Source organism: Falco naumanni, unplaced genomic scaffold, assembly GCF_017639655.2.
Source record: "Falco naumanni isolate bFalNau1 unplaced genomic scaffold, bFalNau1.pat scaffold_303_arrow_pat_ctg1, whole genome shotgun sequence".
In the NCBI taxonomy this organism is placed as follows: domain Eukaryota; kingdom Metazoa; phylum Chordata; class Aves; order Falconiformes; family Falconidae; genus Falco; species Falco naumanni.
Genome location: NW_024427436.1, coordinates 1 through 11585, shown reverse-complemented (window position 1 = coordinate 11585; position 11585 = coordinate 1). Strand labels below are relative to the sequence as shown.

The 11585-nt window shown below is 48.3% G+C and overlaps 1 protein-coding gene across 1 annotated transcript; it reads left to right on the top strand.

The window, feature by feature from the left end:
* Nucleotides 1-1177: 1177 nt before the first annotated feature.
* On the top strand, nucleotides 1178-10646 carry LOC121082117 (hydrocephalus-inducing protein homolog; the record flags this gene model as incomplete). The annotated part of the gene is made up of 4 exons (XM_040581451.1): nucleotides 1178-1200; nucleotides 1723-2001; nucleotides 7708-7832; nucleotides 10587-10646. Coding segments are annotated over exons 1-4 (487 nt in total), but the record flags the coding sequence as incomplete, so codon positions are not given.
* Between the last annotated feature and the right edge of the window lie 939 nt (nucleotides 10647-11585).

Here is an 11585-nt window from a genome sequence, read left to right as displayed (position 1 = left end):
TTTAGAGGGCTTAGCTGCAAGATTGAGTACAAAATCGCTAATTCAGAATGACTTGCTGAAGATGAAACACTTTCCTGAAATGCAGGTATTATGCTTGCTGCAGTTCCCTTCCTAGTGTTTTACCTTCCAAATAGGAAAAGCAAAAGCCCTTGTGCAGTTTCTAGGGTGAATATTTGAGATGTCTAGAAAAAGAGATTATTCTTTTTGTCTTGGATGGGGCAGCATCTGTGTTGACAACCTTAAACCCCAGCTGAGCAGGTGGTAGGCGAGGTGCTGGGTGGCGGGTGAGACGCTGGCTGTCAGCGCCTGTGTTAGAGCAATAGGTACGTGTCTGTGCCTGGGCTGGCTGCCTTAGGGCCCTTCCAGGAGGGGATGGAGATGAGAGCAGAAATCCCAGCCGTGGAGGAGTCTGGATCAGTTCTGCTGAAGGGAGTTTGCTGCTGTATGCAATTCCTAAATCAAAGTGCTTGCTGCTTCAACAATGATAAAAATATCAAATTAATTAAAAGCACTGAGGAAAACATCAGGGCAGCCGGTGAGTGATGAGAAGCAGAGCTTTTATCAGCTCATCAACAAGAGCGCTGCTGGGGGTAATGGCTCCTGGCCCTATGGCAGCAGTTTTACCACTGATTTCAGTGGGGGCAAGGTGATAGTTCCAGCGCAGCGATGCCACGCCATACATCTGGAGACTGCTCTGCTCATCCCTACAGTAACATGATTTTGGTAATTTGATTTGCCTTCCTGCTGCTAAACGCCAGGCAGCCGGGATGGGGGGGGATTGCCTGGCTCTGTTCTGCAGAAGGCAGTGGCTGGGACTGCACAGCCGGCTTTGCTCTGGTGGGGTGTCTGAGTGTCCCCCGTGTGCAGCTCCCGATGCCGCCTGCCTGGGGTGGGTGTGCTAACCAGGCACCCCGTCACTTACTCCTCTAGAACAGGCCTTACAGAGGGGTGTGATTAAGGCATCAGCCAGAGCTGTCTCTGTGTCCCCTGAGGCTGGGGTGAGATGTAAAGGGAAACGGAGTTCAGACACAGGAAGAACTAACACCCTTTAACTCTAGCGCAGAGCTGGCGTAGGCTGCTGAGGGCAGGGGTGGAACTGTTAGTGCTTTTAAGTACTTGTGAAACCTCTTGCAAAAACAGTTTGGGTCTGGAGCTGAGCCAGCTCTGGTGTGGGGAGATGGACCAGGTGGCTTTTGAAGGGTGCGTGTCCCCAGCCTTGGCCCTATAACGCTGTGAGAAGGGGCAGGAAATACAGCCCGTACCCTACACTGCCCTGACGCTGCCGCAATTGTCTAATTCCGTACATCACCAGCTTGTGAAGTATTTCACCAAAGACTGACCGTTGATCACGTATGTGGTGAAGTCTTTTTGAAAGTGTACCTGAGCATCCCCTGCCGAGCTTCAACGAGGTCGCCGCGTTGCTGGCGTTGGAGTTAGTGCTGTGGCACAGCTGGGTTCTCAGTGGTGCTTCCAATAGTCTGCGGTGGCGATCGAAGCAGGTTCCATTAGTGCTGTGATCCCTTGCGTGAAGCGACTCTGTTTTGGTGCCTCGGAATCAAAGCATCAGGTAATTGTGGTGCTGTCAGCTTGCTGCGAAAGCGGGTGAATCAATGGGGTTGTTTCTTCTTTGCAAGTTAACGACCCTGTGCAAGTCATGCTACTGGAATGAAAGCTCATGAAGGTAAAAAGTACTGTTTATGTTACTGAATGATACTGCTACAGTCCTAGAAAACAGCAGTTTTCCTTCTGCCGTGGGAATGGTGCTAAATGCATTGTGCTGAGATTGTTTCTTTCCCTGCAGGATTATTTCCACGAGCTCATCTGCATCACAGAAAGGGAGAAGTTTGTTGTGCCTATCCGAGCTATAGGTGCCCGAGCTATCCTGGACTTCCCCGACCAGGTGAACTTCTCAGCCTGTCCCGTCAAGTACAGCACCCAGAAAACGCTGCTGGTTCGCAACGTTGGTAACCGGGTGGCCCGCTACTGCATCAGCACGCAGAGGTAGGGAGCTCATCTCTTTTTGTGCAAAACACTGTGGTGTGATAATATAGTTGGGAAACAGCGACAAAAAGGAACCAGAGCATGTGAGCTGCCGTGCTGCTGCCGTGGCTGGAGATGGGCAGGGCACGTGGGGTTTGCTGTTGATTATAGTGTTTGAAGCATGGCGCAACCTCTGCTAAAACTCTGCAAGCTGCAGAGTGGAGTTTTATAGTGCAACGGTGTCTTCAGTGCACAGCCGTGCAAGGCTGATTCTGTTAGACTGAAAGAGCAATTGTAAGAAGGCAGCTGGACTGCCCTTGGGCTGTGGAAGATCCTGCGGGGCAGACGACAGCTCTAGGAGCTCAGTTCCTGCAGACCAAGGGCAGTGTTAAGAAATGGGCAAGCTCTGAGCTGGTGGAAGAGACATTTAAGAATTTATCAGCAGCTTTATCAGCAGTTTGTCTAGAGTAGCAAGTGCAATCAGAGATGATAGATCAAAGCAATTGGTATTGAGACCCTGACAAAAACCCTGTGGGGTCCAGAACCTGGTTTTCCAGTAGGTTTGATCTGGTCCCTGGGATCCAATATTCTTCATTAGAATGAGCTCTTAAGTGGAGATGAGCTGGCAGCAGCTTCAAAACTGCACTTTAGCCCCAAAGCAGAATGCCAATGGGCGCACAGGCGAAAGGTGCAGCAAATATCTGGTGCTGTGGGGTGGGAGCCTCTTGTAGAGCTTTGTCTCTCTCAGATCTCCTGGAAAGTGCTCTAGCACTTTGTAGTAGCTACCGGCAAGCTCCTTGATCTTCAGTACCTTCTGAAATGGGTATGTGGCCCTGTTGGCCAAATATACACGTTCCTTGGGAGGCCACAAGCACGTGGTATTTGGGCAGTCTCCTGGTCAAGCGCCCGATGTGTACTGTGTCGTGGACAGCCTGTACTGTTCCTGTTGGTCTCAGAAGACAGTCACTGGTTTTCCAGTTTGCTGAACTGGAGAGGGTAGTGCCTTTTTGACACTGCACCTGCAAGGAAACCAGTTCAGCTGGCTGGTAGTTAGCTCCGAGTTGCTTGGTCCCAGAGGTCTTGGTGCAGGAGCTGAGGTCCAGAACGCAGCAAAGACCGTCTGCCTTAGTGCACCTGAGTTGCTTCAGTTTCTTCCCCAGGAAAACAGGGGTCAAGAGAAGGCTCTTTGCTCTTTCTCCTGGGAAGCGTGAGGGTCCAAGAGGCTCCTACCAAAGCCTGGCAAGGTTGTTGAAACAGGCTTCCAGGATGCTATTCAAGCAGGCTGCTGCTTGTCACTGTGGAAATACGTAGGCAGGACCTTGTAAATCCCTGTACAGCTTCCCTCTGGGATTTCCAGATCTAGTCGTCACCACCAAAACAGATACCCAGTCGTGTCTGGCATCTCTTGGCAACGTCCTTGCCAACTGTTCTGTTGAGTGATCCAGCGTATGTTGAATCCTGCTTGATACGGATTTTTATGCTGAACTTCAGCAATTGAATGTTTCAGTCCTGATTTGCAACAAAGGGATGGGAAGCGTTACGAAAGCTTTATTTCAAACTACACAAGAAAGTACAATTCTGAATAACTGGATTGCATGTGCGCAGAGATCAAAAGCTGGTAAGATTTCCCATGTCAGCCAAAGACATCTCTTCCATTTCGTTACGAACTTTTGAAAGCCAGTTTGAAATTTCAAACTGATGATCTTTGAATATAAGCAGCGTTTTATTTTTTTATTCTAATTAGGTCACCCCCACTTTGATTCAGATTTCTTTTTAAATACTCTGAGGTTCCTGTCTTTTTGCTCGGTCTTTTTTGGTTTGTTTTTTTGTTTTTTTTTTTTTTGGCTTTAAGTGTTCAGCAAAATGTCATAATGAATTCCTCATTGGGAACTTTCTTAAAGGTTCCTCTAATGCCCGTCTGTCTACCATCTGCCTATATATATGCACAGGTGTATAGGAAATATTGGAAATTTGGGGAACATGTGAAATGGAATTGGGCTGCTGGAGAAGATAAAATCATAGAATAACTTTGGAAGAGACCTCTGGAGATCATCTGAGCAAACACAGTGCTCAAAGCAAGTGTCAAAGTTTGATCAGGTGTGCACACAACACGAAAAGTAAGACCAAGTGATACCAACCTTCGTCTTTCCTCCTCCAGGCTGTGCAAAGCCCTTTATCCCAGCATCTCCCTGTACGTCCTGTGCTGCAGCCCCTAAGCTCCCTTTCCGTAGAAAGGCTTTTGTGCCCACCAGCCTGTACTGCCAGGGATTCTTCCACCCCAAATACAGGTGTTTGCATTTCCCATCCCTCGGCTGCATGCAGTTCTGCTGTGTCCCCTGAATAGCAGCCCAGCAGTCCGGTATCTCGACTGTACTCCCCCAAGCTTGCCTGGAAGCAGATCTCAGTGCAGCGCTGCCTTTTCCTGATGTTACATTGTGCTATGCTGTGCTACGGGGTTAGAGAGGATCTGTCTGAGAAGGTCCATTTAGGAATGTCCCATCAAGCTCTGGAAGCTCAGGAAATGATCCTACATGGCACAGTGCTAGGAGCCGCCTTGCATCCCTCCCTGCAGTACCCATTATACTACATGGAGGCGTGGGATTGGAGAGTTACCATGGGATGTACAGGGATGTGACAACAGAGCCTATGTGCAGGGAAAGAGGGAGAGAGAGAGCTTGTCAGATGCTGGCTCTGTGCAGGATTTTTTCAGTATGGAGATGGAGTCTTGGATGCTTTGACCTAACAGACTGTGTTTACTGGAATGGTTACAGTGCTCGACTTTGGCTTTTATACCATTACCAAAAAATTCTGTATGCCAAGATTAAATGATCTTTGGGCTTTTTTTCCTGCAATAGGTCTTAGTTGACAGATGAGGCAATTCAAACCAGTAATTTTACTGTCGGTCTTGGGGTTGGAGGCAGCTTTTAATGAAATCAATTCTCACAAACTCAGATGATTTATAATGCAAATTAAGGCACCAGTGGACTAAAGGGGTTGTGGTTGTAGAAGAGAAACATACCATGGGATGAAGTATGTTGCAGCCTCCTTGCACACTGCACTGACTAAACGTATGGTTGCAGGAGAAAAGGCAGCGCGGTAGTCGGGAAATCCTGAGCCACAGAATTGTCAGCGTTGTTCACTTGTCAGTTGTGTTTCTGACTTGTCAGGAGTATTTTGCCCGTCATGGGATTTAACTTTTGCCCAGCTTTGTCAAGATGGGGAGCTGATGCCTGGTGAAAGCAAGCAAGATGTAAACACCAAGACAGATCACAATGAAATTGCTTACTAATCTGGTGGTGTTCCCTTTCTGAAGGGCAATTACGGGCAAGATCTCAGCAGGTTGTGCTGGGAAGGTCTCCCTCAGATTGGTGCAGCTAGATGAGTTTATACAAGCTGGGGATTGCAAGGCACCGCTGGGAGATCTGGACCTGTGACAGTTTAGATGTTGTACAACAAAGCAAACGTACAAATGGGCATAGTTAAAAAGGATGTCAGAAGAAGAGCTATTAATAAACCTCCAAACCTTATCTTTCCTGTCGTTTCAGGAGCAGTAGTGATTCACTAACAGGGTAGATCTAACAGGACAAGAATTATCCTAAAGAACAGCTCACAATTAATGGCTGAAAGGCCAGAGTTTAGCCTGCCAGCTTCATCTCTTGGCAGTGGCTTTCATGTGGCTATTAGTGTGTCAGGGACGTTTCCTTAGCATCTCTTATCTGTAGGCTGCAGGGAACAGCTTAGTGACGTGCACTGAAGTTCAGAGTTCAGGTTAAGCATGGACCTTGCATCCCTCTGGGTCTTGGAGAACCAGGTCTACGTGAGGGATAACAAGCTCCTGCTACAGCAGGAACCAAGTTGTCCTGTGGGTACAGCGTGGGGTGGGAGGCAGGAGGTGCAGCGTCTGACTTGCGCTCTGTTTCTCAGTCCTGAGAATGAGTCCTGACCTCGGTGGGATCCTCTTCTCTGGTAATTTGAAGATGTGAAGGTATCTACTTTCTCGGGCATCCCCTGAAGTCATCCTCGGGAGTGTCATTCCCATCCCAGCTATCTGAGGGCAGGGGTATGCAGACAAGGGGATGGAGTAGGAAGGGGATGGGGTGGGAGGTAGTGCTGAAGTGTGGCCCTTAACCAGCAACTTTTCTGTTCCGGCAATGTTTCTGGTAAAAACAACAAAATAAAAGAGGTGGGGGGGAATTTTTCTGTGCCTTTCCCCCAGCAGGCAGTGATGCCAGCCGAGCACCAGCAGAGCCCTGCCCAGTATAACCAGGCACAACCCCCAGTGCAGGTGCAGGGCCATGGAGAGCAGTCCGGTTCTGAGGCTGGCGGCACCTTGGCTTTCCTCCTCCCTCTCAAAAGTCTCAGGTCCAGCACGTGAACATTGCAGGCCCAGTGCTTCCCCATTAGTCACTGGTGATGTTCTTGCTAGTTGTAATGGGAGCAGGTCAGGCCCCTAATTGCAGCAATATCTCCTTAATGAGCAGGAACTCCAGCAATTTCATCAGCTGTCACTGCTTACATGAACGAAGCTCAGCTTGCACATGGCTCCAGATTTTCACATTATTTTTGTGGGCTGCATTCCCCAATCACTGGGAAACTCTGCAGAACATATTTTTAAGGTTAATTGACCACCAGCAAAGCGCTAAACCAAATAACTTTTGCTTTCTAAGTGAGGCTGTACAAGAGCCACAAAGCCCAGCTGCTGTTGTGCAGAAACATGTTGCATCTGACTTTTCCCTGCGCATTAAAGGACTGAATTATGTGTCTGTCAGCTGAGAGCTGTTTACCTGGCCACAAATCATAATTGCTCGTGTTAAATCCAAAGTACACCAACACCTTTTCATCATTATTTCCAACGCATTGCACAGAATTTCTCTAGTAGGCCAAGCAAACAGTTACCAAGCCTGGATCACAACCCAGAGCCCCAGACTGCATTGCTTGTGAATACACCGAAAACCTCCTGTTAAAGGTGCCTTGAAATGCTCCTGGTAATGGTGCTTCATTTAGCTAGAGATTTAATTGTTCAGGCTGTAAATGGGTACTCCTTTTGTGTCTTGTTTTCTTGTTTCTGTATCACTCTAATGTGCCTTTGCACTCCTACAGATTTTTCTTGGCTTAGAGCAGCTTTCATTGAAATGCTGATAAAATGTGCCCTTTCTTAGGCAAAACCAGGATGCTTTCAAGGTAAAAAAAAAAAAAAAAAAAAAAAAAATTAATTCTGCCAATTGGAGTTTAATTATTTTCTGTTCTTCAAGAATAAACTTCTGTTCTCCCTGTCTGATTTCCAGGCTGTAATCTCACTGGGACAGGTATCACCTTGACATTTGCATCTCTTGAGGTGTATAGGTGGCAGGAAAAGACGGATTCCTGAGGAACTCAGTGTCAAGTTGTGCATGCAAATAACTCTTGCCATCTCAGTGCCCTTCAAAAACCCTCCTCCGATCGTACCGCTAGCAGTCAGACTCTTGAGCCTTGCTGCAGAGAACTGGATGCAGGGTATGGGGGAGATGAGGTCATTTTATAGCTTAGGATCTTTATAGCTTAGGCTGGAGCTCTTCAGGAGTTGGGTCGGTGGCTCAGTTCCTGGCCCTGTATGTTCTCTTTTTCTGCTGCTGACTGTGGTTTCTTGGCCCCTTGCTAATACAGGTGAGCTGGAGTGAGCTAGACGGCAGAAGGAGCGTAGTCCCCAAATGTCCCACAGTAATCCTGATGTGCCTCTCCGTGTTGCAGCCCTTTCTCTGTTGATCGCTCTGCTGGGACTCTTGGGATTGGCGATGCCGTGCAAGTAACAGTGGACTTCCACCCACAGAAGACTGGTGATTATTCCAGACCCCTGACAGTTCACTACGACACAGGTAAGGTCTGGGCACTGCATGGTGCCCAGTCTCTGCGTCCTTCAAAACAGAGACCTTTCAAAGCAGAAAAATGTGAAGCTTGCTTTGCAGACTACTTCTAAAAGCTTGTATTTCAAAACCTCAGTATGTTTTGGTGCTTAAGTGAGCAGGTAAGGGACAAAGGCTGAGTGTGCCCTTGTTCTGTGTGGCTGTGTGCCGGCCTCTCCCTGGGGGATGCTGGTGTCGGATGGGTGCTCTCCACCCAGCCCCCCCATGACTGTCATCTACCATCATTCCCTGTTGTCCTGGTCACCTTAACTCCCTCTCCAGGTGTATCTCCCATGTCTCGGCTTTGCCTCAAAGAAAAGTGACAAATAGTTGGTGTTTAGGGGGGCTTTTAAAGTGCATCCCCTCAAGCAGGAATGAGGTTTTTTGGAATCCGGTTTTGCTGGGAGTTGCTGAGTCGGAGGCGGGAGGAACCTCGATTCTCCGTTACGGTGTGCATATGCACGTGTGAAGCTTCATTCCTTGGCGGTGCTATGTTTGAAGCACAACGTGGGAATGCGTGCCTCTGTCAGACTCGCTGCAATGCCGCTGTCTCTTACACATCTGTCCCCTGCACTGCTTCTACGTTGTTTTGCCGCAGACCCTTGTTCTTTCTTTTTGCCCTCTACCCACCTGCATCCCACAGCTCACGACATCAGGACTAATGCAGCCAGGACTTGAGGGCTCTTGGGATTTGGGAGGAAGAGCTCGCTGCCTCCTGAGATAGGTGTAAAATTTATATTAGGCTAGGAGAAGCCAAGATCAGGCCACAGAAACACCATCAGCTTTAAGCTTCACTCAAGAGTAAGTGGGGAATATCTTTAGGAAAAGGCGTCATGTTAAAATGCTTCTGTCGGCCTTGGCTCAGCAGGGGTACGTTGTGGTGCCGAACGAGACGCTTCCTCAGTTGCATGAAGGCACTTGGCGTGTGTTTCCTCTCGCCTGAGAGGGAGGTTTGGTTTGTCCCTGTTCCTCAGCGTTGGTCCTTGGAAGCGTGGTGTCCTAACCGAGGTGATACTGTGTGCTGCTTTAGCCCAGCAAAGAGCATTTTAGTTGTCTTGGGTTTGTGGAAGTTACAAATGCTCCTGTATCTTCCAAACGCTTATGTAGCCTTACGACTTATTTCAGCTTTGTCTAATGTTTTCCAGTTATTGACATATTCACGGAGAATGGTTTATGCTCACTCAGAGGAGCTGATTGTTTTGGGTAACAGTTTCTAGGAAGAATAAATGAAATATCAGCTAGGGAAGCACAAAAAAGTGCCTTATTTGTATGCCTATACAGAATCTATAGGATGAAATTGAGAGGGCTAGAATTTCTCTGGGGCAGATGAGCAGTGACAGTGGAGACTAGGGCCGTAGGGTTTATACTTTGTGACGGAACAGAGTGAGTAAATAATTAGGGCCAGGATCTTTGTGGCTTGCTTTGAAAAACCTGAGAGTCTTGTTCTTACTGAAACAGCTGGTTCCTCCGTAGTCAATCTTTGCAAAAGTGATTTGTGTGGGTAGGCCACGGAGATAAACTCTCTGCTGGCTCTGAGATGGGTGTTTTCCCAGGAACACGTGCAGCTCCCTGGGAGAAGAACCCAGGATTTCATTCCTGCCTGCCAGTACAATGTGGCAGTTATTTTGAAATAAACTACGAATTGCGAAGGAGAGCAAGGGGATAATGAAGGGATTATCTCTCTAGCTTTGAAGCACACAGGTAAGTGCAAGGCTGCTGAGATTAATTGCTAAAGTGAAGCAGAAACGTTTAATCAATCAGTCTTTCGAGGTGTGGTGCAGAGCTTATTGCAGGAGTAGTGCAGAGCACCAGACAGCGTTCCCTGACCTCGCGCGGCGAGCGCCTGGCTGATGTGTCCGGCACCACGGCAGGCTCCCTGTGACGCGCGTACAGAAAGCAGCCGGGTTGCTCTTTCGGAGCCACCAACAGTGTTTATTAAGAAACAGAAGTGCTAAGAGCAAAACAGCAGTTTAAGGTGTTGGGAGGCGTTTCCCTCGCTTGGCTGTGTATCGGTACTGACTTGCTCGCAGGCAGCAGTAGTTCTCAATGGATCACACCCTTCTTAGGGTGACTTAAGCAGGATCAGGTGAACATTGCTTAAATTTCTGCTGAAGCTGGGTCAGATCTGTCCCTAGCATTGCTTAAGCAAGCATGGAGCTCTTCCATGTGAACAAGTCACAATTTTTCCCTTAGCGTATGATTTGGTTGATTTAAATTGTGTCCTTTGGGCTGCTTAGGAGCACAGGTACTGTCCCCTGGATAGACTGTGTGTGTGGTGGCGGTTCTGTTGCTACAAATTTATGGATGAGTGTGGAGAAAATGTTTGCTGCTACGAGCGTAATGATTTACAATGAAAACTTGTCCTTCAGTGCTTTACATGCCTAAACTCCTTCTTTTCACCTGTGTACATGTGTCTGGGTGTGAAAAATCCCGGCTCGTACTGAAATGAGGGTGACTTGGGACGTTCTGGGCTCCAGCATATCCCTGCCCAGCACCTTAACATCAGATTATGGTACTTGAAAGGGTTTCTGAAACCTGCGTGCGAAGCACTCGTACAGGTTTGGAAAAGGTTTCAATACCACTGAAAGTCCTGTCGGTCACTTGGCCTTTCCCAGATGACATTCAGCCCACCCTGTGTGGACCGTGTGGATGTGGGAAAATAAGTTTATGGAGGTAAGTCCTAGTCTCAACCAAGTCAGTATTCATAAAGTTTCGATATTCTTTCAGCTGTCAAGTCCTGCTCAAGTGAGATGATGCCCAAGCTGCTTGCCCTGAGTGCTGCTGATTGTACACCAAACCCAGTTTGCTGCAGTAACAACATTTATTGCAACCTGGCTGCGTAGCACCAGCGTGGTGTGGGAAGGTGAGCTTTGCTCAGGGACACGTGGCTGAGGAGATGCATGACGGGTTCCCAGAGGTGTGACAGAGGTGCAAAGCAAATCCACCAGTCCAGTGCCATCCAGAAACAATAACGTCTACGGCAGGTGCTCCATGCAGGTGCAGAAGGCTGACAGAGATGGGAGGTGCCGGAGAGATGCTTGGAGTTGTGGAAGGAGAATTGCTTCTCTACTCAGAGCTCCCTAAATGCTGACTCACATTAGACTCCTGTCTCCAAAGAGTACCTAGTATAGTATGATGGGTGGTCTTCAAGGTGTAGGACCAGATCCTGTGCCTGTATGTGGGTGCCTGCAGTGCCCACTGGCCCTTGTGGCAAGGTGCTACAACACGCTTCTAGCCCAGGGGATCTGTGGTGCGGTATTGAAATTCCTCTGTGCAATTTTTCCCCATCGGTTGCTGCATCCTTGGCATCTCTTTGTCAGCACAGAAAACTTCAGTAATTAGCAAAGCACCACTGAGCTTGTGCATGGCTGACAGACACTATGTATTGAGATGCTTTTATTGCTGTCAGTAATAACAGTAATGATGCAGATGGCTCTCTTTCAGTAGCTCTGTGAGTCTAATGCAGAAGCAAAAGCCTGGGGGCAGGATCTCACCCTCTTTGAGGAGGGAGATCAGAACCCATACCCATAGGAGTATTTTAGAAGACAGCATACCCAAGAGGAGGCAGCCCTCAAGCAGGACTGTCTATTCCATTACTCTTCTGTCTCCCCTTGGTTCAGAGCCCCAAAAAGCGGTTTCCCCAGAAGAGAGGTAACGTGTGTGGCTCAGGAGTAGTTCTCGGTGGTTTTAGTCCTGCTCGGAAGCCTCCAGCCTTGTGCTAAAAGC